The following is a 24,416-nucleotide window of genomic DNA, read 5'->3' on the forward strand; positions in this document are numbered from 1 at the left end:
GAGATGCCAAGGGTCTGCTCAGGGTGGGCCTGGCAAGAAAGTGTAGAGTTTAGGCCAAAGGGGCAAGACTTCGAACTTACCTCAAATACTGAGGTGTCCGCCTTCCAGCCGATTGGGTTCTTCTCCCAGAGGAGCTGAATTGTTCTCGAGCCTCCTGTAGACTTCCTAGAGCTCTTGGTCTCCGGAGGAACGCAAGGGGTTTTTGCAAGGTCCTCCTCTCTTCTCTATAGGACTTCTCTGAGTAGGCTGAGAGGGCAAGTTCTCAGGTCTAAATGGTGGAGGGATGCAGAAGCCGGAATTTCACTGCGGAACGAGGCTCTCTGTGGCATGGTTGGGGTCCAGGAATGCATACTGGGCATCTAAAGGAGATAGCAAGGCATTAAGGTAGAAGGTAAGACATGTGCTCTTGCACATGGAGGCATACCATTCTGGAATGTTCGGAGAGAACTCTCACGTGATATTAATGATGCCTAAGAGACAGCGCTTGGGTTTATGTTGAGGTTGTGCAAATTAACTCATAACCAATTCCTGACCACTGTGTTATGAGCCGAGTAAAAACCAGTTAAAGTCACAGTTTAATATTGTTCCTAAGTGAGGTCACCCAAAGGTAAGGAGAGGGATAATACTGAGCGGAGGAACAGGTGACCTGCCTTTTCTGTCAAATAGTGGTTTGGGGTGCCCACAGTTTTTTAGCAATAGTTCTAGAATTGTGGATTTAGGGTGGGGGATGAAGGGACAGGGTTGCCGTTTTCCTGAACAGAACAGACTGCACTTTAGTGCTAATCACAGGACCACGCTGTTGAGTTGTTAAAAGTTAATAAAATTGGAGTCCATTCTTCTAAGTGGTCCCTGAACAGTGGTAGAGGAAGGAAATCTTTTCTAGATATTTTTTATATTTACCATGCAGTTCTAAGCCAATCACAGAAGAAAGGACATTATTACCTGCTCTTAGGCAGGTAAAGAACGGGGAGCTACGAAGTTTGGGGCAACTGAGCTTGCTTTATAAAGCAGAAGAAAGGTTAAATACGTTTTTCAAAGCCACCCATAAAGAAGGGAGTTGAGGTTTGGTTGTCTCTAAGGGTCTTTTCATTCTTGTACTGCTTATGTAGGGGACCCGGTCTGCTCACTGCAGTAGCGCCGGCTCACCTTCACCGACCACTTACTGGGTGCTGGGGTCTTTCAAAGCACATTTCACATATTAGCTAAACCTTCTGAAAATTTTATGACGCCGCTGTGATTGTGTGCATTTTACAGATGAGTTGACGGAGGTTAGAATACTCGTGCAAGTTGACACAATTAGCACTAGGCAGCCCTAATGATTCACATCTAGGACACCTGGGTCCAGGTACATAGACTTCACCTGTAACAGGTTTCTCCCCCGCGTCGGGAGAGGAGGGCCCATAGTCATCTAAGCACAAACGGGGGCTAAGAGGAATATTTAAGGGGTGGAGGGGCAGCGCTCGGTCTATGACGGGGCGCAGTGAGCTGTCAGCCCGGGAATCCATGCTCTGGACAGTCTAAAGCTCTAGCAGGAAGCACGCACTGTGTAGAAGGAGGTTGCTAAGGCAGGAAGCCCCTGAGGCTCTTTGTCTCTGAAACCTGGGGGTTCGGGACCCCCTCCCTCATGGCTCCTCCACCCACCCCCTCCCCACACAAGAACACACGCTCACAGCCCAACAACGCTGCCCGTTTTCATTTCCATCTGTTTCTGTGCTCCCCCCCTCACTGAGACAGACAGGAACCTGCTATCTGTCCCACTGCCCCCCAAGTGAGGGAGCATAGTCCATCCCGGGCCGCTCACCTACAGAAGCAGGTAGTCAGTCCTCGCGTGGTACCCCCTCCGCAGCAGAGCCAAGAACCCCACGTTCGGCCCCTGGCTGGTCCGCCGGGAAGAAGCCGCCCTGCGTGTCCCGGCTCAGAGACGCGCACGTCCTTTTTCCTAACCAAGCCGAACCTCGGCAGCCGGGAAGGGGCACTGCCGTGGCTCCCGAGTACAGGAAACGCCGCCTCTCTCGGCTCTGACGCAGGAAGGCCGTCTCCAAAGGGCTGCTTATAAAGACGAGCTGGCGTGGGCGGCATCTTGCAGCTGAGTTGCTTGGAGAGGTCGTGGTTCGCGATCCACAGGCTCAGTAATTGTGGTTGCCCCACTGCTATCACCATATGCAGCCAATAAGTTCTCAAGCCCCTTAAGGGGGGGGTAGGTGAGGCACCATTTGGGATCCAGGCAGACCCGGGTTTGAACGATGTTCCAAGAGATAACATTTTGATGCTTAAATTGCTTATTTGGTCAACTGGAGGGGCCAGCCTTACCCCACATTATTATTGGAGGCGTAATGAGATAATATACTTAAAATACCTGATAATTATCACCAATATTCTGAAATCCACTGTGCTAGGTGCTTAGGTCTGTTTTCTTATTTGATCCTCACCACGTTCTACGAGAAACGATCCACAATTCTCGGAAGAAGAGTGTCAGGGAAATCTGTGACTTGATTAATGTCAGACAGCTGGAGGAGGGAGCCCAAATCAAACCCAGGTGGGGATGAAAAATTTGTGTATTTCCCCAACCCAGTGCTTCCTACTATGCCGGTACCCAGTGGGCACACGAAACCTTTGTTCCTTTTTTTTTTTTTTTTTAATGTCCACCACTTGGGCTTTTTAAAAAGCACAATTTGGTTACTCCCAATAAAACATATGGCATCCCGAATAATCCAATGCTTACCCAGTCACTTAGGGACTGAGGTGTTCTGGGCTCTGTGCTCCATTCAGACCTGTCACTAGGCAAACCAACAGAGCTCTTAGAAGGCAGCGTCCCCTGCCTGTGAGTGGGCAGCGTTAATGATCACCCAGTAAAACACTGAATGTCAATTACCAGCTACAGTCAATTACCAGCTACAGGGCAGATGGAGCCCTAGGTCTTGGAATGCAAATTCCTTCTCTTTCCAGGAGCTTCTCTTTTCTCTTAATTAGCGATTAGGCTGCAATGTTTTAGACGTGCAGACTGGGTTTGAGGAAAGACTAAGGGAGTGTGGGAGAGGAAAGACGAAGCGAGCGCTTCCGCTGGCGGCCTGTGGCTATGGTGGTAGAGAAGAAGGGTAATTTGAGGATGTTCCCTCCCCTGGGGCACGGGCAGGGGGGAAGGGACAGCAAGGGTACTTAGGTACTTCAAAGGGTTTAAGAGCGAGTCATAAATGAGGGCTATGGTGGCTCCTTTGGTCACCATAGAAGTGAAAGTGGGTGATAACAAGCCCTATCCTTATGCCTGTGTTTTAGGACTCCCTCCACCCCAGGGAACATTTTGAAGGTTTTAAGCCCCTCAAGAAGGCCTTTGGGCTTTAACTGATCTGATCTGCATGCTAGGACCCTTGTTTCCTTCAAGAGTGTCTGGAATGCTCAATGGTCCTGATAGGTTCCTGCCAGCTTCAGTGCCTCTCACCCGAGGGTGCCCTGCCTCAGGTAGTCGGCGATGTTTGTAATTTCACATGATGGTCACCTACTCCTGTCACTGTGTATTGGACCCCAACTCCCCTCACTGTGAATGCATGAGATACTTTATAGCGTTCCTCCACGAGAGAGGCCCCCCTGTAGCCACAAATGGCAGGAGCATGGGGAGATAACATCAAACTCAAAGTGTGGGGGGATTGAGTGCCCTAGAGAACCCGTAGATATTTTAGCCTCACTTGCAGAATAACAAAGGCAGCCCACCCGATAAAGAGAGCAGCAAGACATTTTACACACCTCAGATGGGCAATAAATGGGTTTGCATCTACCATACCGTGCTCACAGGAAAGTATTCATGATTCCACAGATTGGATGATTGGCTTTATTTATTCTGTTTAATTGCAGTTAATAATCACACTCATGCCTTTCGTCCCTTCTCGTGTCTGGTTTTGCAACCAACTGTTCAGTGTTTTTTGTTAATTTTGGCATCCTTAAGCTAGGACTTGGAAGGACTTTTCACAAACATAGAAGCAATGCAAAATTCTCTTAATTGAGGAAAAGACATACAGGAACCAATCCCTCCATACTGGACTTTCATATACATTGGAGGACCAGAGAGACGTTGCTATAATTCTGGTTGCAAACTATGTCTGAGCAAGCAGTCTATTCTGTTTTCGGACCGCAGTTAAGCAGTAGAGGAAATCCCTGTGCAGAGCCCCAAATATTTTATCCATTCAAAAAAACCATTTCCGGTTGCCTCTTAGGAGCTTCTAACCTAGTGGACAGAACGAACTGCTTGTAAAAGCTCCATCTGATAAATAGAATTGCCTTTTAATAAATAGTGGCCATTTTCTCAGAGAAAATAAATTTGGAGGGTAGATTCAATCACTGAGTGAACCTGCTTTGTGCAGTATGCCTGCTCCAAAGTTCATTTGTTTTCACAGTGAATTCCTGGGGGTTTTTTCACAGTGAGTTCCTTTTTGATGCCCTTACCTCACCAAGCGGTTTAGATGAGGCTTGTGCTCAAGTTCTTTTTTATAAATAGCAAAGCTACTTGGCACACCAAAAAGGGAAATGAATCCATAGCAGGGAAATACTGCAGGAAGAGCATGGGCTCCGGCTCAGACACACCTGGGTCACAGCCCACCTCTGTCACTTACCTTGCTGCACTGATTTATGTGAGATGTCTCATCTCCCGGAGCCTCCGTTTCTCATTTATAAAAGGGCTGCTGTCTGGATTACACATTACATGGAACGGCACTTGTAAGATGGTAGGTGTCAATGAATGGGCGCTGTGTGATGGCTGCATCACCATAGATTCAGGTGTGTTGGCCAAGACTTCACTTTGGATACATTTTTTTAAGCAGCCTGACGGTGGTCCGGGCCCAAACAATGGTAGAAACGAAAAGGATCAGCTCTTAATTCCTTGCCCTTCAGACAACGTGTAGGCTAGAGGAAACCAAACATTTGCAAGTGTGTTAGATCCACAATTTATGATTCATCCTTCTTGCAGGGGTGCCAACCCACGGGGGTGCCAGAATAGCATTTCAGAGCATCTGCAAAACCACACAAATGAACGCCAGCACCTGAGAATTAAAAAAAAAAAAAAAAAAGCAATGGATAAGTCCTGTCAATCAGAAAAGCCTGTGCGGGAGGGAAAGCAGAGTCACTGTTGAGAGGACAAAATAGAAAAGCAGTGGCCCCCAGACACCTCCGGGCTGTGGAAACAGATCTCTCCTTCTAGCTGCTTGATATTTATTCTGCATTTGTAGTTCCCCGTGGAAAATAAAAAAACCCAAAAACACCAAAAAAAGAAACAGCAGTGTTCCATCAACCAGATGTCTCCATTTTCATGAGCTTTACCCATTTATCCATTGATCTCCATTATCACAGGACGTCTCCCAAAATTTAGTTCAACAAACTGGCTCCCCCAGATGGTTGGTGCTCTTTGGACTCATCCCCAAAGAGTAGACAATCCTGAGTTTTTTGGTTAAAATTAAGTTGGTTTTTTTTTTAAGATTTTATTTATTTATTCGGCAGAGATAGAGACAGCCAGCGAGAGAGGGAACACAAGCAGGGGGAGTGGGAGAGGAAGAAGTAGGCTCATAGTGGAAGAGCCTGATGTGGGGCTCAATCCCATAACACCAGGATCACGCCCTGAGCCGAAGGCAGACGCTTAACCACTGTGCCACCCAGGTGCCCCTTGGTTAAAATTAAGTATTGACGTGGAAGGAACACACTCAGTGTGTAGACTTACATGTCTGTGGGGGCGGGGATATATATGAGATAAAATTTACTGTTTTAACCATTATTAGTGTACGGTTATGTGCCATTAATTGCATTCATATCCTAATGCAACCAACACCACCATTCCTCTGTCTCCAGAACTTTTCCATCTTCCCAATTGAAACCATGTGCCCATTAAGGAACAACTCCATTTTCCCCTTCCCCTTAGCTCCTACCAACCTCCATTCTACTGTCTGTCCCTCTGAATCTGACTACTCCACACACCTTATATAAATGGAATCATACAACATTTGTTCTTTTGTGACTGGTTTATTTCACTTAGCATAACATTTTCAAGGTTCATCCACATTGTAGCCCATGTCAGAAGTTCCTTCCTTTTTAAGGCTGAATAATTGTGTAGACTTATAAGTAAAGCTGCTGCAGTCTCACTTTATGGCCTCATATTTTGAGCCTTGCTATAAAATGTCACACTCAACAAGGCTTTAAAAACTGAATTATTTCATTAGTATATAACTTGAAAGTACTATTGCGTATTTATTATCGCAGGTGAAAAGTAATAAATGTATGGATTTCTTTTCACAAGAACTGTCTTCACACAGCAGTATCTTAAGTTGGAAACTAGGTATTGGCATCCTTGCAAAGAAACAGTGTTACTTGATTAGTTCTTATGGCTCTAGAGTCATTCAGGAAAGTCACACGCTGTGATTCCTGGCATCTGAGTGATAAAACACATACACAGAAGCCTACAGATAATTCAGTATCCCAAGGTGGCTCACCGAAATAACCAGATCAAAACCACATGGCTGATTTCTCGTCAAATGCTCTTCCCATTTTCTCTTACTAATCACCCTTACTAAAAAGTTGTTTTACACACACATCATTATCTACTTCTGTGTTTATTCATTTATTTAGAGTATATATATATTTGTGTGTCTATATATATAAACACATTTGTGTGTGTATATTTATGTATGTATATGTGTGTGTATGTGTATATATATAATATATACATTTATGTATGTATATGTGTGTGAATGTGTATATATTACATATAAAATATATAATATATATTATATATAAAACATATAATATATTATATATAAAACATATAATATATATTATATATAAAACATATAATATATATTATATGTTTTATATACATATAATATATATTATATATAAAATATATGATATATAAAATATATAATATATATTATATATAATATAAAATATATATTGTATAATATATAATATATACACATACACACATATACATACATATATGTATATATACATATTTTTATGTATATTTATACATTTATATATATATTGTTTTTATATATATTTGCTCAATTGCTACAACAAATTTGGCTCTAATCCATAAAGGATATTACAAAGTGCAAAAGAAAGCCTAGCATGTCTGCAGGAGAACTGGAAGTTCTCCTGGTCATGTCTGCCTAAAAATTATTATGTGAGTCTCGATCGTGTTTGGTAGCTGTCGATGATGTAATAAATGTGTACGTATTCTGGATGATTTCATAAAGCTTACTTATAACTTAGCTCTGTCAACATGAACACATTGTGCAATGTTATCAAGAGGTGACAACGAGCACAGCAAGCCACTTACTTGTAAATTTTTCAATGGACAAGTATGAATTGTTAAGCTGTGTCTTCAGCTTCTGAGACATCACCTCTCTTCCCATGAGACACCACTTCCTCCATGTCCTTTGAACTGTTATAGGATGAGATGAGAAAGGAACGAAAAGGGGAATGAATTTTTTTTGATCACAGTACAAAGATAATTTGGACTGAATAATAGATGAAGACACCAGAAGGAAGAGCTTGTAGGATGAAGTGGAGAACAAAATATTGGCCCCTGAAGTCTGTGCTAAAAGTGATTTTTTCCAAGAATTTTGTATATCACGCCTGTCATAAACATTTAGCTTCATTGTGCAATGAAGACAGATGACAAGAATTTGCTGCTCCAGCAACCAAAGAAAAAAAAAGCAACTCCACTATGTCCTTGGAATCTGCCTTTTTTTGGTTTCAAATGTGCAGTGGAAAACTTGGGTCTGCAGGGCTGGGGTTGGGGACATTGGTTTATGTAACTAATTGGCCATCTACATAATTATGAAAATCGGGGCAGGTCCCTCTATGCTCATCTGTTCCAAAGCCAGGACTTGCTCTAAAGTTAAGAGGCATGCAGGCTTGAGAGAGGTGCGTGGCTTAGCTGTCCTACGCTGACTCACTTGCATAAGCTTCAAGGTTATGAAGGTTTTCTTCATTATGTGTCCAAATGGTAAGGAGGAAAAAACACGTCTTCAGAGTCAATTATCAGAGAAGAAAAGTGCTTGGGCAGGTCTTAGGTTAGGGAGAACTTTTGTAGATCAGAGGATAATGGGAGATGTGAAGAAACAATTGAGGACAAAGAGACTGGTGAAGAACCATCCTGAAGAAAGATCCAGAGTGTTAGATGGACAGCCAACAATGGCCAGGAGCAACGTGTCTTCCATAGAGAGAAGAGACAAGTACAATCACAGAAAAAATAGAGCGGAACTTTGGCATCGAGAAAAGGGATGCTGGAGAAACTCGGCATCTTATTAGCAAATGAGGGGGTGAGGTCACCTTTTGAGAAAGAATGAGTGGAACTCGGGGTCTTGGAAAGCTTGGCTTACCCCGGGTAAGAAATGCAAGAGGCAACTGGACAGATGAATGAAAGGGTGATCAAGCAGGGTGAGCTAGAGTCATAGTGGGTGGTTAGAAGGGTGTTTTGGAGGGGTTCTTTGAGATCTCAGAGATGGGGCGATTTCAAGTGATGATTGTATCTAAGGTGGCGCTGTCTGAGTGCCAGTAGAGGCCTTTCCAGTTGGGCAGATCAAGTACAAAGCCAAGGTATCAGTGCCACCTACTGGCTTATGGAAGCCCATGAGGAGGCAAACGAGAGATCTAGAGAATTCTAAATTTTCACAGTACTGTCTGATTAACACTTGCTTGACCTAGCCATGCATCCTCTGTAATTACAAAGGACACTTTGGGCATAGATATGGAATAACCCCCGAATCATCTAAAGAGCATTCAATTTAGCGGAGCAAGGTGCATTTAGCTTAAAATCCTACCCTAGCAGTGGATCTAAGACACATGGAGATTAAGGTGGACAGATATCAGGAGTTAAGAAAACCAAACCACTGTGTCAGATCCTATAGGTATGAATGCCAAGGCAAGGAAGAGTCTTTGCCTCTAGGTCTAGCAGACAGTCCAGTGTATGCCCTTGCTCTTCTGTTCTAATCTAGACTGTCCAAGGAAGTCAAAGTCTCCTGGCTAGCATTTGAATTATAACTACCTCTTTATAAATCATTCTTCCCAAAAATCTTTGAGAACCCAAGAGCAGATTCTTTTTTATTTGTATATCTCTAAATTTCACCTAATACCTAGCACCTAGGTGTTCAAAGAATATCATTCAATGGAATGAACGAATGAATGAAGACTCTATGATCCTACGTTTCCCTAGAATACACCTTCTGTGGGTTAGAAGCCTCTGTGAAACCCATCCCTCATTCCTGTTCCACTCAGTGCACACCTTTTGAAAGATACATAGCTACCGTCCAACTCCACAAACAAATCATTAACACTGGCAGTATAGGCAAGATCTACTTCTTCCTACCAGGTCTGTCCTAGACCCTCTGCTCGTTTTCTTGCTAGTGTCTGGACTGATAATTACTGCTCAGTTGGTTGTGGCAAAGGTCACACTGTGCCAAAAGTGGAAGAGATTACGGCAAGGGCAGTAATTCAGAAGTGGAATGGGAAACCTGAATAAATAAAAGGCCGCATCAATATGATGCCTCCATTGAGTGAGACAGTCTCAACTTGAAATCACCCACTCCTACTAGACAGAAGTCTCAGAGCATTTTTTTGCCTTGGAAACCAAGGTTTCTTTCTGATGATCAAGAATGCAACTAGTGTCGAATACCTTTGTGCGAATTAGTAAAGGGCGCCCCCTACAGAGGCAGAAGCAGCCAATACCAGAGTGTGTGGCTTGGCGAGATGAACCTAGGCTGGACTTCCGCCTCCACTTGACCACTGGGCAGTCACCTTGTGCAGTGAACGAACTGCACGTTTACATTCTTTGCTGAATGTACTGTTTTGGGCCTTGGGCTCCTGGAAGTCACTCCTAAGCTAAAAACCATGGTTCCATTCTAAAAGTTACATATCAGACTCCTTGGAAACAGCCGGAAGACAAAGAAGAGCTGAGTCTAGGATGTGCGGGCTGTGACACTATTAGATAATTGCATTGCTCTGAATATGTCCTTTCCCCTTTAGTTAACAAAACTAATAGACTAACTCTACATTGAAAGACAAACTCTACCTACCTCTTCATTTTTATTTTCGTGGTTTAGTGCAAGGGTAAGGTTTATGAGGGTTTAGCTCAGCCAAGCGTACTAGTTCAATAAAGCCATGGGACAATGCAGAGGGGTGGACTTCCCTCCATTGCTCACCAGTCAAGTCTGCGTTTCCAGGGCTTCAAAGCAACTACAATAAATCAGACGGCAAATCTTAGAGTTTCAGTAAGACAACTTGGGTAACCATGCATGAGTGACTGCCACCTCACTATTCTGGCTGCAGCTCAGACTGACAATGTTCAGACCCACTTACAGGGGGTGGGGTGATTCTGCTGAAATCTGAAACTCTATTTTCTGAGCATGATCAGTTTCCAACTCATACCAAGTGGTTCTTTGGATCGAACTGAAGAAACTTGGCAATTTGTTCTAGGAAATGGGAGGAGAGGACATGTGTAGCATGAGTAGAGGGTTGAATTCAATGAGTAGAGACCCATCATTGGTTTATCACTGGATTATCCCCTTTAGAGAGGTTGGCCTGTCTCTGCCACCTTTACTATGAGACTAATTTCTTAAATGGTCGTAAGGAGTTTGTAAGGCTGAACTTGCTTCTGTGGAAAGGCTTCCTATGTGTTTTTCCTTGAGAAAGATAAACTTTCCAATTAAATGAAGAATTCTCTGGCTATCTCTTCACTGTTAGTCTTTCAGGGTGAGACGCAGCTCACATTTGTCAAGTGTTAGCCAAGCTTTGACTCCCCTTCTTAACCAGTAACCACAATACCCCCAGAATGGTGGGTGGGTCCTGCTTGTTTCTTGACTTGAACCAAGGCTATAAGTGGGGTCTCTGGGGTCCAGGAACCTTCAGCCTTTAACAGGAAAGTCAGTAGGAGATCAGTAATGGGGTCCTGTGAGAAGCCCCCCCTTGGCCTCTCTCTACTTATAAAATCTGTAACACATGTTGACTAGATCCAAAATTATGTCATTGCCTCATAACTTTTGGAGGTTCCAACTTCTGAGGCCCTTGGGAGAGGAGCAGTTGTTATTGTAAGGTCAGGCTTTAGGACCAGCAACTGAAGCCATTCAAGGTCTCCTCGCTGTGTTGTTTCCATTGCTTCAAGGCGGCCACAGGGAGATCTGGCTGCTCTCAGACTGACAGTCCAGGCAGCACTGCCGTGTAGAAATGAGGTAAACAACTGGATTTTGTTCCCTAGGGGAATACATTGATGAGCACGGCCACTGCCAGGTCTGTGAAGCCTCGTGTGCCAAGTGCTGGGGGCCAACTCAGGAAGACTGCACCGACTGTCCCATCACAAGGTGAGTGGCCTCTCAGTCCCTCCTGTGGTTGGGAGCTCATGGTGGCAGGAGGGAGAGAGGAGGTGTTTACCACCTTAAAGACACCCCCGTGGGCCTACAGATAAAAGAACCAAACTCCTTCCCATGACACAAAAACCCTCTGCGGTCTGGCCACAGAGCCACCTCTGTAGCATCTTCTTCCCATGACGCCCTGCACCCTCTGCAAGAGTCAGTTCCCTGGACATAGAGGGGCTTTCTCACCCATGAAAATGATCGTGGCTTTGAGGTCTGCAGTCGCATCCCTTCTGCACACCCATCATCTGCACCTGCTGATCAAATAGCCGCTCATTTTTCCAGAGTCGGTTCAAGGATGAACCGTTCTATGAAGGCATTTTTGATCACTTCGCAGAATTAACCTTCTCCTCTTCATGTTCCTCTGGGCTCTGCATAAACTTCCATGAGCACCTGTGACATTTTAAAACATTAATTTACAAATCTCTATCTCTCTATAGAGGGGTTATATTCAATAAGCCCCTGGAAATACTCATCTTTGTATCTCCATTACCTATCAGAGCACAAGGAAAATAGTAGGCACTCAATAAATGTTTGGTAGGTGAATGAATGGGGAAATAACAAGTATCTGAATGATATGAGAATCTGCTAATATACTAGGAATTTTTAGTATAGAGAGTTGGAAGCCTGTTGCATTTTTGGTCAACACTCCTTTGATTGGAGCATTTAATATTTGCTGGCTCACCGAGTGTTTGAACGAATAGCTCCATCGCTGCTCTGCTAAGTGCATAGGAAGCAGGCTCCCTCCAGACCAGTGTGCTGAGGCTGCTGCAGCGGCAGATGAATCCCTGGGATGGACATTCCTTCTGCTTTGTACAACAGTCATTTCATCTAATTCTTTCTCAGGACTATAATATCCTGAGCAGGAACTGTGGTTTTATTTGTCTCCCTAGTCCCCCACAGTGATCAACACATAGTAATAATTCCAGAAATGATAAAGTATATAATCAATATCATGGGCTTGGCTCTCCAAACAGCTTCCCCAGGAAGGGAAAAAAGGAAGGGAGAGATGGAGGGAGGAAGGGAGACAGACACCAAAGAAGAGTCATAAGAATTGTCAGTGCTAACTGTGGTAACATTTCCCAAGGGTCTCTTTTAGATATCTATGCCTCCACGTATTGGATTTGCTTTAAAGCACCTTAAGGATATACTCTTAGGTACAGACATCAGTCTGAATATGGGTCTGTTTCTCCTAACTCCTCACCATATCAACAGTCAAATCCCACTGCATGTTTGGACATCTTTGAACTAAGGGACCTTACTAGCATTTGTTCACTACGACAGCTACCATCATCCATGTATACTACAGAAGTCATGATTGTCCCAGGCTCATCAAAAGTGAGGAAAAAACTCTACTACCATAAATAGCCATTAAAAAATTAAAGCGCATTGGTACAGGAAGATCAGAGAAAGAGTTCCTGGGCCACTGGGGTGGTATAACAGGCTTAAGCAGCCCATGGTTGAGCTTTTAAGGAAAGAAAAAGCATATTCATGGATTCTGAGCTCTGTGTCCTCCTAAGGAAATCTCGTTTCCCAGGAAGAATTTTTTTCTCATCTCCCTGAGCACTCCGTTCCGCTCGTCTCTCTTCCTTGATGAAAATGACTTGCAAATATGTCCAAGAAAGGGCATCATATCATGGCAATGAACTACTTGACCTTCTTTTATCTGCATTCTCCTAGAACAGGGTTGAGAAGATGAGGAGATAAAGCTATTTTGAAGGATGTTGGTGTTGACTTATTTGTTCTTAAAAGGGCAGCAAAGTATTTTTCTTAAGTATTTTCCAAAGCGTTTTCTTGAGTGGAATCAGATCCATTCAAGATGGTCTTGAGCACCTGCTTTATGTCCAGCTCCGAGTTAGGTACAAGGTCCATGAATTCTAACAGGTAGCCCAGAAGGTCAAAGTCAAGGGACGGTGAAGCGCTCAGGGACAAGCAATAGTGGGGCAGCTTTAATACCCTAGACCTGAAGCAAGAGCTGCAGCCCTGGAGAAGGGGATGACTTGCCTGATAGAAAGTGGAGCTGGAGGGGACACAGCCACTCCAGAACCACGGAAGGATAAAGCAGAATTGCAGCTCCGGGGGGAATAAATACCCCCAATCTCTCTCTCCTCCATCCACAGATCTGCTGTTTTCCCTTGTCTGAAATTAACTGGAGGCCAATGCGAAACACCACCCACAAGTGGGGGATGTGAGCTTGGGGAGACAGGTTCTAGTTGGCACACTTCCAGGACATGGCAGGACAGAGAATGACAAAAAATGGATCTGAGGCAAGGGTAAAGAGAAAAACAGAATAACCAGGACAGTTGGTTTGTCCCAAGTTTCTTCCTGGTCTTAACCTTTTGGATGTCTCTAGTCCTGGCAGAAAAAATCATCCCTACAGGAGATGTTTGGGGGGGGGGGGGTGTTAAGATTTTTTTATTTATTTGAGAGAGGGAGAAAAAGGGAGAGAGAGGGCATCAGCAGGAGGGAGGAGCAGAGGGAAAGCAAAATGCAGACTCCCCACTAAGCAGGGAGCCCAAGGCAGAGCTGAATCCCGGGACTCTGAGATCATGACCCAAGCTGCATGCAGACGCCCAACTGGCTGAGCCACCCAGGCGCCCCCCTAAAGGAGTTTTTATCTAGGAGAGAAGTGTTCATATTTAACTTATAGGTTTGCTTCAAAATAATGTGGAAAGGAAGTAAATCAGTGGGGATATAAATAAGATTGGCCATGCAGTGAAATTGTTGCAGCTGAGAGATGAATACAGGGGAAAGGGTACTGTTATGTCTTGTATATGTGTTTATTTTATATATATTTAATATTTTTCCTTAGTAAAATTTTTAAAAATAACATAATCCTGAACTTATTTTACAGAAAATCAAATTATAGGAAGCCCTCTCTTTGTTTTCTAGTTTTCTCTTTACATTTTCATTCACCCTTGGGTTTAGCTCCATAGAGACAATTGGAAACTTGGAGAAGGAGCCCCTTTGGCACTGCTATCTAACACGCAGAGCTCTGCAGTGCCATGGGCCTCGTGGTCCTTGTGGTCCTCCTGGCCCAAGCTGGCTTCCCAGTCCTGAAGGAGTCATAGAGTCAATGAACCAATAAAAACATTAAAAGTTACCTCCGTTCTGACCCACCCTGAAATGTTTTATTTGATCTGTTTCAATGAATTCAGGGGGAAAAAAGACTTTTTGCCAGATTTCATTCTGTTTTAACATTAAAGTACCAGGGGCACCTGGGTGGCTCAGTCAGTTAAGCGTCTGCCTTCGGTTCAGGTCGTGATCCCAGGGTCCTGGGATGGAGCCCTGCGTCAGGCTCCCTGCTCAGCAGGGAGTCTGCTTTTCCTTCTCCCTCTGTCCCTCCCTCTGCTCATGCTCTCTCTCTCTCTCTTCCTCTCAAGTAAATAAATAAAATCTTTTTAAAAAAATTCAACTACCAAGAAATTACAGTAAGTGCCTTTGTGATAGTTTATTTAGGCCAAACTGACAATCAGCAGACGATCCACTAACCTGATTTGCCATCTCTAATGTTCCAGTTTGTATCACTCACACACACACACACACACACACACACACACACACACACACACACAGAGGGATGTCTGGAAAATGCAGTGCCAATGTTGAGAACATTACCTCTGTCCACTTGGTTTGGCCGACCTCTTCCTTTCCATAAGCCCTGTTGGACCTGGAATGGTTCACTGCTTATGAAAAGGCTAAGAGCACGCATGACTTGGGGAAGAAATGCCTCCCCTGCAGAGATCAGCTTGCCCAATTGTCTCAGAAATCAAGGATGGAGGACTGGTGGTCCTAGAAATGGCTTGAGCTGGCTTTACAGGAAATTGCCCTCAGCCCCGTGGAGCCCGGAGCAAGGATATCTATTCTCCTCCACTAGGGACTATTTGTTAGTGTCAGTGGAAATCTGTGCCACTTGAAAGGTACGTTTCTCAAGTTCCTTAGCAATTTTCCTTGAGGGGGATGGGGGGTATAGGGGATGGTGTAATTCAGGGCCTTTACCTAAGCATGATTGCTTTCCTTCTCTTTTTCGAGAAGGAATCTCTAGATTCCTATAGACAGAATCACGTTCTTACAAACAACTATGTAATTCACCGACGCTTTCCTTAGGGTTGATATGAAGGGAGGTGGTTTAAAGCACCATCATGTGCTTGGTATCTTCTTAAAAGCAAGCACTCAAGTAAGAAAGGCCGCCACATCCATATATAAACACAATAGTATTATACCATCGGCTTCACCCCCAAGTCTGCCACCCTCGCTTTCTGGATGCTTCTAAATGGTTCCCATCATTGAGAGTATTAGATCACCTCTCCCAAGAGAAATGATGTCCCCTAAACAAATTCATCAGCTCTTTCTATAAAAGGCAAAACTGATGATATACTTTTCGTTCCCTTTGTAACTGACTTTAGGGGGGAAAAAAGAACCCTCACAAATAAACATTCCCATTCTCCCTTCGGCAGAGTATCTAGTAGCTTCCTTGTTGAAAAACCTCAGAAAGCTCTTACGCAGTTTTTCTTAAAGGGAGGTTTTTGGTTTTTGTACTAGTCACATCTAAACGACCCCTTGAAAAATCTTCTAGCTCAGAAACCAGAGCCAGGGCGGGGCCGGGGTGTTCCCAGTTGGCCTTAGTGCCATCAACTCAAAGTCTGGGCTGGGAGCACAGCCGCCTCATTACACACCATGGCGCAGGGGATCTGTTTGGACGTGGACAACCAGATGTGCCTACGAGTCGGCTCGGGGCTGAGACTCCACGCCCCGCAGCGGGCCGAAAGGACTGTTCACCCCAGAGGTGCTCGGTGTGGCAAGCAGAACCACAAGGGCAGGGAAAGCAAGAACGAGCTGCCTGTCTGTCTTGTGTGGTTGGTATTAATCCCACTGTTTCCAAAAGATGCAAATGGCAAGGACTTCCAGGGTGTGGAGACATGATGGGAGATCGCAAGCAACACCCTATTTCAGGTTGCCTTGCTCCCATTCAACCTCTTCCAACCCTGCGACTGAAATGGTCCATCCCCAGCTCGGGGCTGCCTCTAGCTATGACAACAGTGGGATTTAGACGTGCCAGTACACCCCAGGCCTGTGCCTGACCTTCCATGGGATGTCTGGCTTGGGGGGGTGGGGGAGAGGTAGTAGAGAGAGAAAGGAGCCCTACCTCTGCTGACAGGCCCTCCGCTCTCTCAGGCCTGGATACCCACGTTATACCATCGGGGATACGTGTGTGCTACGTGGTCAGTTAGCCTCACAACTGAGACCACAACTACTTCCATAAGGAAACTCGAACAGACCCAATTTGGCACCACCTGTGTTAATTTAGGTCTCATTTAGCACATTCCACAGTAATCCACAGGATCAGTGAGCAGAAGGCAGAACAGCAGCTCTCGAAATGTGTTCCCTAGACTAGGAGCATTGCCCAGGAACTTGAAAATTACAAATGCTCAGCTCTCTCCCCAAAGACTCACTGAATTAGAGACTCTGGGGCCAGAGCCCCACAGCTCACCTCATCTATCCACATTACCTGACTCTTGCACGTGGCACACATTTTGTATTTTTTGAGCAAAGTTTTTGGATACAGTTTACTGAATCACGTTTGCTCTTGGGATTACTTTGCAAAGGAGGAAAAGAAGCAAAACTACGAAAATGTTAACAATGACATTATGATACGTAATGTACGTGTATAAAATCAAAGGTTTTAGAAGCCCCCATGCTAACTCTTCTGTGGTGTCCTTGTAGGGGTTTGCAAACACGATGCAAAAAAGTTGGTATTTTATACATCAGGAAACACTTGCAAAAAAGACACACAAAATCAGAGCTTACCGATTACTTGCCATATGCATAGGCCAAGTTTATCAGTAGCACGTAAGCTACAGGACCGTGCTTCGTCCTACCCTTTCGGAGAGCCCTTGATGTTGACATTTCCCTTGTAAAGTGCACACATGCTGATAACTAAAGGAAGAATATTTTCTCCAAGTCCTCTGGATTCAGAGGCCCATTTAGTGTCTTGAAAATTTAAAGACCTCCATCTGACTGTTGGCTGTGTTTGGCTGAGGCCCACAAGCTGGGTTTCATCCCTGCAGGCACTGGTTAGCTTATTTAGAACCAGACTCAGGATTGCATCCTGAGCCAGTTTCTGGCATGCCTGCTGTTGGGTCCACATCTTGGGCCAAGGATGGGTACGTGACTAATAGTCCACATGTTCTAAGATGATCCGTCCCAGGCATCCCCCTTGTTTCTGGAACAATGAAACCGAGTCTGTGCAGTGAAACATGCACACCACATGTTCTCATACTTAGAGCCATTCCAGAAAGTCACCCTTACAATCTCTGAAATCTGCTCTTCCTCTAGGACTTTTGACAATGGCCGCTGCGTTTTCAAATGTCCCCCAGGGAAATTTGAATTTCAGAAGCAATGCCGTCTATGCCACTATACCTGCCAGGAATGCCAAGGAAATGAGCCTTCCAACTGCACTTCCTGTGGAGTAGGTGAGGAAATCTGGCTGCTCTCTTCTTCCTTTCTTCGAACCTGTTCTCCCACTGGTGTGACTCAAAAGCTCCAACTCTGGGGACAAAGAGTTGATATTAGACAGCTGTTCATTGGAGAGTGTGAATAACCTTGAAGTTTCTGCTGCTTGTCAGGAAACGAATTCACATTATTGTAGACACAGACTCACTGCCCCTAAGGAGACGAGAGAGAAGCTAAGAGATGTCTTTCTGCAGGGGGAGAAAGAAAGGTCATTCAGACAAGATGTCAGACATGAGACCATCAGGAAAGCTAAGATTTGTTGAGGTGAAACTGGAAAGTGAGGATGTTAAGGGAGACACATTCAGTCTTCAAGAGAAATATTGAAAAAGAGGCTGTGTCAAGGTCTCCTCGGCCCTGAGCTACGCCATTTAGAAGTTGTCAGAGCCCTACTGTAGGAATAAAGGAATTGTTTCAACACAAAAATATTACTTTGGGTCTCAGCTTTAACCGTTCAAGTTTCTGCTGTCATTGGATTATATCCCATGATCTCAAAGGTCCTCTGCAGTTTGACCCTTGACTCCTTTCCAACTTCCCCTCATATGTCTGTTCCCCACTTTGACCTCATATGGGCCAGATTCATATTTTATTTGACCTTTTAACATTTCAGCCAAATTTAAAAATTGGGAAATTTCAAAGAAAAACCTTGGTGGTTTGTTTTTTGTTTGGTTGGTTGGTTTTGTTGTTTTGGTTTGGTTTGTTTTCTCTTGAAAACTTGGAGCACAACACTGGGTACCACTTGGCCTACATTCCCAGATGGTCGACTGGAGATCAGAGGAGCCTGCTCTCCATTTCTCCACAGTCCCCACCACTCCCTATTGTCTCACTGATCCCAAGGCTGTCAGTGACCACCACCATCATGCTTACATGGGTTTTTTCTGGTGGAAGGGAATTATTTATCCTTATTCTTCCTTGTAATATAACCAAGAAAAATGAAGAACAAATTGAGAGTATTGTGCATTTGCAGGAAAATGGGAGAAAACACATTTCTTTGTGTGAACTAAAATTATTTCTCTGCATCTCTTATGTAAACAAAGTAGATCTATGCCGAATTTTCTCTCTAGCCTGCTCCTTGTGTTTCCTTCCTCACCTATAAGATGGTGATAATGGTTTTCTACTTCTAAGATTATGAAAATGAAATGAGGTTAAATGAGATAAAATAACAAAACACTTAAACAGGGCTGGGCACATAAGAAGTACTCAATAAATAGTAACTACTACCCTTACTACTACTACTACTACTACTACTACTACTACTACTACTACTACCACCACCACCACTGTTATTGTTTGTACCTACTTATCCCGTGGGCATGTGAATTTCTCTAGCTATTCAAAGACTTCACTGGAGATATTCCTTACTTGTTATCTGCCTGACCTCTACTTATTTTTTAGGTCTCAGTTTCAACATCATTTCTTCAATAAGGGCTGCCCCAATTTCCTTGTCTAGGATGGGACCTCTCCATACGCGCAACCTTGGAGCCTCCGCTTCCCCCTTTACAGGCATCCTCACACTTGATAGTTATCTTGTCCATAAGACTCTATGTCCTGTAAGAGCCGTGAAGGGTTTCTACCTGAGCGCTGGCTTTGCGCCCTGGGAGAGCCACCAGCATGTACAGTAGAGCTGAATAAATGAGTGGTTCAGTCGAAAGAATGCCAGTACCAGCAATCAGGGTACCTGGGTTCTAGTTCCTGCTTTGTGACTAATGAACTGGAAGACATTAATCCTGTCTCTTCACTTCTTTAAGTCTCTCCTTGTTTGCAAAAAAAAAAGGGGGGGTGGCACATAGACAACACAGAATCTAAAATCCCTTTCACATTCAAAACACACTAAGTCTTCATACATAGTCCAAAATTAAGGATTTGCTTGAATACTAACCAATGTCTAAAATATTTTAAGTATCCAAAGTTACTTGGACCAATCCACCCAAAAGATGCTTTGACATTTCTTCTCTACTTTTTGTTTTAAAGTCTATGTTTACTCCATATCTTAACAAAAGCTCACATGTAGAAGTTACTACACATAGTTGCCATGGAAAATGCAATGAATGATTGTATGATGCTTGCCTTCAAGGAGTTTACAGTCCAACAGAGGGATTTGTGCTCATGTATTATAAAACAAGAAAATATTAAAGACCAAAGGAAGGAAGGAATCCTACCACAAGTCAGAGAAGAAACATCACTTTCAGCTCTAGTGAGCAGAAAAGCCTTGCCAAAGAGGGCGTTATTGAGCAAGCTCTGATTCGCGGGGTTCCCTCCTACTAAGAGCACGATGCCTCTAGTGCCTATATTAGCAGGCCCAGTACATGAAACAGTGCTAAAGACAAGGGACGCCTGACCTGAGGCAGTTCCATATCAACAGGCTTAATACTGAGGGGGGCACTTGGGTGGCTCAGTCAGTTGGGCCTCTAACTCTCGGTTTTGGCTCAGGTCGTTATCTTGGGGTTATGGAATTGAGCCCTGAGTCAAGCTCCATGTTGGGCACAGAGTCTGCTTGAGATTCTTTCCCCCTCCTTCTCCCTTCCCCTCTGCTCCTCTCCCTGCTGTCTCTCTCTCAAATAAATACATAAATAAAATTGTTTAAAAAAAATAAAGGCTGAAAACCCTCTGGCTATAGGGTGCCGAATACACACATAAGCATCTCCCATCAGTTCATAAAATTTCACCTTTGCTTAACTGTAATTTTGTTAAGATTTAGGTTTGAATTCTTTTGGAAATACAGACCTCTAGCCCTGTTGGTGAAGGTTCCCTCTAAGTTCTTCTCCAGATTTGTCCTCTACAAAACTGAACCCAAAGCTAAATTTGACCAATCACACAACAGCTACAGTAAGAAAAATGTGGAAGTAAACTTTATAAAGTTTATTTTCAGAATCCCTCAGCCTTTCTTTATTTCCAGCAATCCTTTCCTTTCATGCCTTCCACCCTCAACCTTTCTTCCTGAAGGCATGCTGTCTTCACATGAGTCCACCTTCTCTTCCAACAAAATTAGAGCTGCAAGAGATGCTCTGGAAACAGCCGATTGCTCTTAAGTATAAATGAAAGCCAATCTAAGAATCTTGCACTTTAACTCTTGTCTCGTATTATCACATGAAAGGTTTGGCACCTAACAAAAAGATCAGCCCTTCTGCTACTAGAACCAGCTTCTCTTATATATTGTCACAATAATTTAAATTCTGAGACTCTGGTCAAGTAGCCAAAAATTTATGCATGGTCATGTAAGTCACTGGGGTATCCAAATGACCAGCCAAAGCTAAATGAGCTGCCATACTACCCAGGCTATTAGAAATTTGAGCAAATCTTGGTGTGATTCTGGACCGAACCTGCGGGAATGCTGCTCATGATCAAGGCATCTAAGTTAACTCCTTCACAGGGTCCATGTATTTGAATACCCAGACCATCCAAATCTGTTTTTTAAACTCAAACTGTAATATCCAAAGTGGTTCAAATAATCAAGCCATGTGTGAACAACACAAGTGGGATTGGAGAACATATCACCCTGCCCCCGTAGAATCACCAAATGCACATTACATCCTCCCAAACACTCTCCTTCCCTTAAAGGGTAATGTTCTTCCAACTCAAACTTGGGAGAGCGCAGACACTTTCTTGCACCACCCTAGGGAAGTCCTCTTTATTTGCTTTGTCCCAGGGGAACCAGACTTCCGGTTGGAAATCACAAACAGAAAAGAAGTAGCTTCAGAGCCCATAATCCAAGGGTGTGATTTTTAAATTGGATTTGAACTAGAGATTTAATTAAGGACAAAACATCAGGTTGGACCACTTGAGAGTGCCAAGTTTATGGACACAAAGATACTTGAATGTTGGCAATTTCATGTGCTTTGAACCATAATACTGACGTTAAGATTCTGCCTTTGCGACATGGTATTAGTGATATCTTTATCCAGAGATTCAGCAGCCTTGCACCTTGAAGGTCAATGGTTCTGGATCTTCACGTAGTATGTCACAAGCGAACACTAGCCCCGGGTATTTTGGGAAACCCAGGTCAGCTGCTCTGCAGAGGCAGGAGCGTATGGGAGACTTGAGCCAGAGAAGGGGGATACCCTAAACACACTCAGTACAAACAACAACTCCAGTAGGGTGAGGGCGGGAGACCCTAGGCACATTTTGTTAATCGTACTTGATGTGTATATAAACCGATAATAATCCTTTGTCATTAATTGTAAGTTTATAATTGGTTCGAATTTTCTATTCCCTCCAAAAGCAAATTCCCATAGTCTCATAGTAGACATACTGCTAATTCTTTCCATGTAGACTCCAATGTTGACAGGAGTTCAGGACTTCCAAAAATCCATTTGAGGAGTCAAAAAGGTGTGCCTGGTCTAGCACTTCGATACGCTGTCACCGTAGGAGTTGGCAACAATGCAAAAATTCAGGCTTTTGGACAGTTAATACAAGTGTGTGATTTTGAGAACAGAATTCAAAATCATTCTAAAACACTGCACTCTTACAAAAATGGTTCTATCAGTAAGCATTTGTTTATTCTCATAGGATCTCTATAGCTCCCGAGTCTGAGAGCTTCCACGGATACCAAAAGGAGCCCGTGGGAAAGTTACACACATGCTGACTCACAGTTATTCACAGAGTGGGGTTTCTGCTTTGGCAGTGACATCCCAGATCGTACTCCCCACTCATTCAAATGTACAGAACATCCAGAAATCATTCCCTACAATGCAAACTGTTCAACTATAAGTATATAGATATTGTACTTTTCATTAAATGCATTCTTATACTCCTGGTCCCCTAGCAGCCAAAATACTCAGTTATATCTTTAAAAAAATAAATAAATAAAATGAATGTTTTAGGTTATATTAGCTTCACAGCTAATTTTGTACCTTCCCCTTCTTTTTGTTGTCTCTCCCTCTGTTCAGATAAGCATGGCCGGGAGCGCTTCCTGCATCAGGGGGAGTGTTGGGAGAGCTGCCCAGCAGGCCACTACCCCGCCGAGGGGCACACCTGCCTCCCCTGCCCAGAAAACTGTGAGCTTTGCCGCAGCGCACACATCTGCACACGATGCGTGGGCGGCTACTTGATAGCGCCCGCCAACCACACCTGCCAGAAGTTGGAGTGTGGGCAAGGTAAGGCCGCTCTGGGCCGCTGTCTTATACCAGGAGGTAGCAAGAGGAGCTCTACCTTGGACGGCTCCGAGATGTGAACTGACCTCCCGGCTTTGATGCTGGCACCCGGGATGACTGTGTGTGACTGCATGTCCAGTGGGAACAGTGATGGCTGCTCCCCTGTCCTCCACACACCTCTCTCTGGGTCTCTTCAGACATTCCAGAGACATAGGAATGCAGCTAATCACAGAGAAATTGATATTGAATCAAGGGTTTGTGGGCGGGGTAGAATGGACAGAAAATCAGATTGGAATCTGAAGGTCCTGACCAACAATTTTCTCCTTTCCAATTACTAGTGATGAGACCCTGTGCAAAATCAGTCTAATTTCTCGGTGCCTTTTTTTCTTCATGTGTGAAAGGGTGATCATTGCACCAAGATGGTTGCTGTGAGAGAAGCCAATGAGAATAAGCTTACCTAAAGCTACTTGAAAATAGTAAAAATTCTGCAAATCGTGTAATTGCTATTGCCTGATTCCTTATCTTACACGGGAAGAAGGAGATTAAAAAACAGGACTTAAAGTTTTTGTTCTTTTCCATGTAAGAATGCTACAGACTTCCTCTGCTCCATATAAGAGTTATGCCTGGTCTGGTACTAAAAAGATGTTTCTAGAATAATTAAGACACTCATTCCTTTTTCTGCTTTATGTTTACTATTGTAGTATAGGATTTAAAACTTAAAAAAATAATAATTTAAGAAGGCAGATTTAAAAAGACAGTCTGCTCATTTATATACCCAATTCCATATTCCCAGAAGCAGAACTTTTTTTTTTTTTAATAAATAAAATCGACCAGCTTGATGTCAAAACTAGTTGCATGGCATATATCCAACTTGTTCTATTTGTACCAATCAAACTGATCCAATCTATTAAATTAATGGGAAAAGATAAGAAAGGGGAAACAGGGGCGCCTGGGTGGCACAGTGGTTAAGCGTCTGCCTTCGGCTCAGGGCGTGATCCCAGCGTTATGGAATCAAGCCCCACATCAGGCTCCTCTGCTGGGAGCTTGCTTCTTCCTCTCCCACTCCCCCTGCTTATGTTCCCTCTCTTGCTGGCTGTTTCTATCTCTATCTCTGTCAAATGAATAAATAAAATCTTTAAAAAAAAAAGATAAGAAAGGGGAAACTGGGTGGGGGTGTAGAAAGACTCTGAACTCATCTCCTTCTGCAGATACAATTATTTTACAGCTAGATGCAAAATAATTTTCCTCCAAAAAGAACCTGAGAACTAGATAAACAGCACCTCTACAACAAAAGATAGAAGACACATATCAAGGAAAACCTGGGTGACTCAGTTGGTTAAGCATACAACTCTTGGTTTTGGCTCAGGTCATGATTTCACAGTCATGAGATCAAGTCCCACAACAGGCTCCATGCTAAGCATGGAGTCCC

At 43.8% G+C, this 24,416-nt stretch overlaps 1 protein-coding gene and 1 long non-coding RNA gene across 44 annotated transcripts in view; one reads left to right on the forward strand and one right to left on the reverse strand.

The window, feature by feature from the left end:
• The window catches only part of PCSK5 (proprotein convertase subtilisin/kexin type 5), a 451,769-nt gene that overhangs the window by 333,297 nt on the left and 94,056 nt on the right, over window positions 1-24,416 (forward strand). Inside the window, exons 21-23 of the mRNA XM_026518823.4 lie at window positions 11,234-11,336; window positions 17,724-17,860; window positions 22,784-22,990. Of these exons, the coding sequence (XP_026374608.1) occupies window positions 11,234-11,336; window positions 17,724-17,860; window positions 22,784-22,990 (447 nt within the window). The remainder of the gene's footprint in view (window positions 1-11,233; window positions 11,337-17,723; window positions 17,861-22,783; window positions 22,991-24,416) is intronic.
• Window positions 1-24,416, reverse strand: part of LOC113269841 (uncharacterized) — a 133,421-nt gene that overhangs the window by 54,066 nt on the left and 54,939 nt on the right. For 24 of the 43 annotated variants that reach the window (XR_008956891.1, XR_007189864.2, XR_008956871.1 and 21 more), the window contains 5 exons: window positions 17,808-17,936; window positions 11,577-11,780; window positions 7,316-7,420; window positions 4,602-5,027; window positions 81-359 (listed from right to left, as the gene is read on the reverse strand). This is a non-coding gene — a long non-coding RNA (uncharacterized LOC113269841). Of the gene's footprint in view, window positions 1-80; window positions 5,028-7,315; window positions 7,421-10,181; window positions 10,216-11,576; window positions 11,781-17,807; window positions 17,937-24,416 lie in introns of all 43 variants that reach the window. The other 19 variants (XR_008956872.1, XR_008956878.1, XR_008956882.1 and 16 more) reach the window with 10 other exon arrangements.

Source organism: Ursus arctos, unplaced genomic scaffold (assembly GCF_023065955.2).
Source record: "Ursus arctos isolate Adak ecotype North America unplaced genomic scaffold, UrsArc2.0 scaffold_33, whole genome shotgun sequence".
NCBI classification, from domain to species: Eukaryota; Metazoa; Chordata; class Mammalia; order Carnivora; family Ursidae; genus Ursus; species Ursus arctos.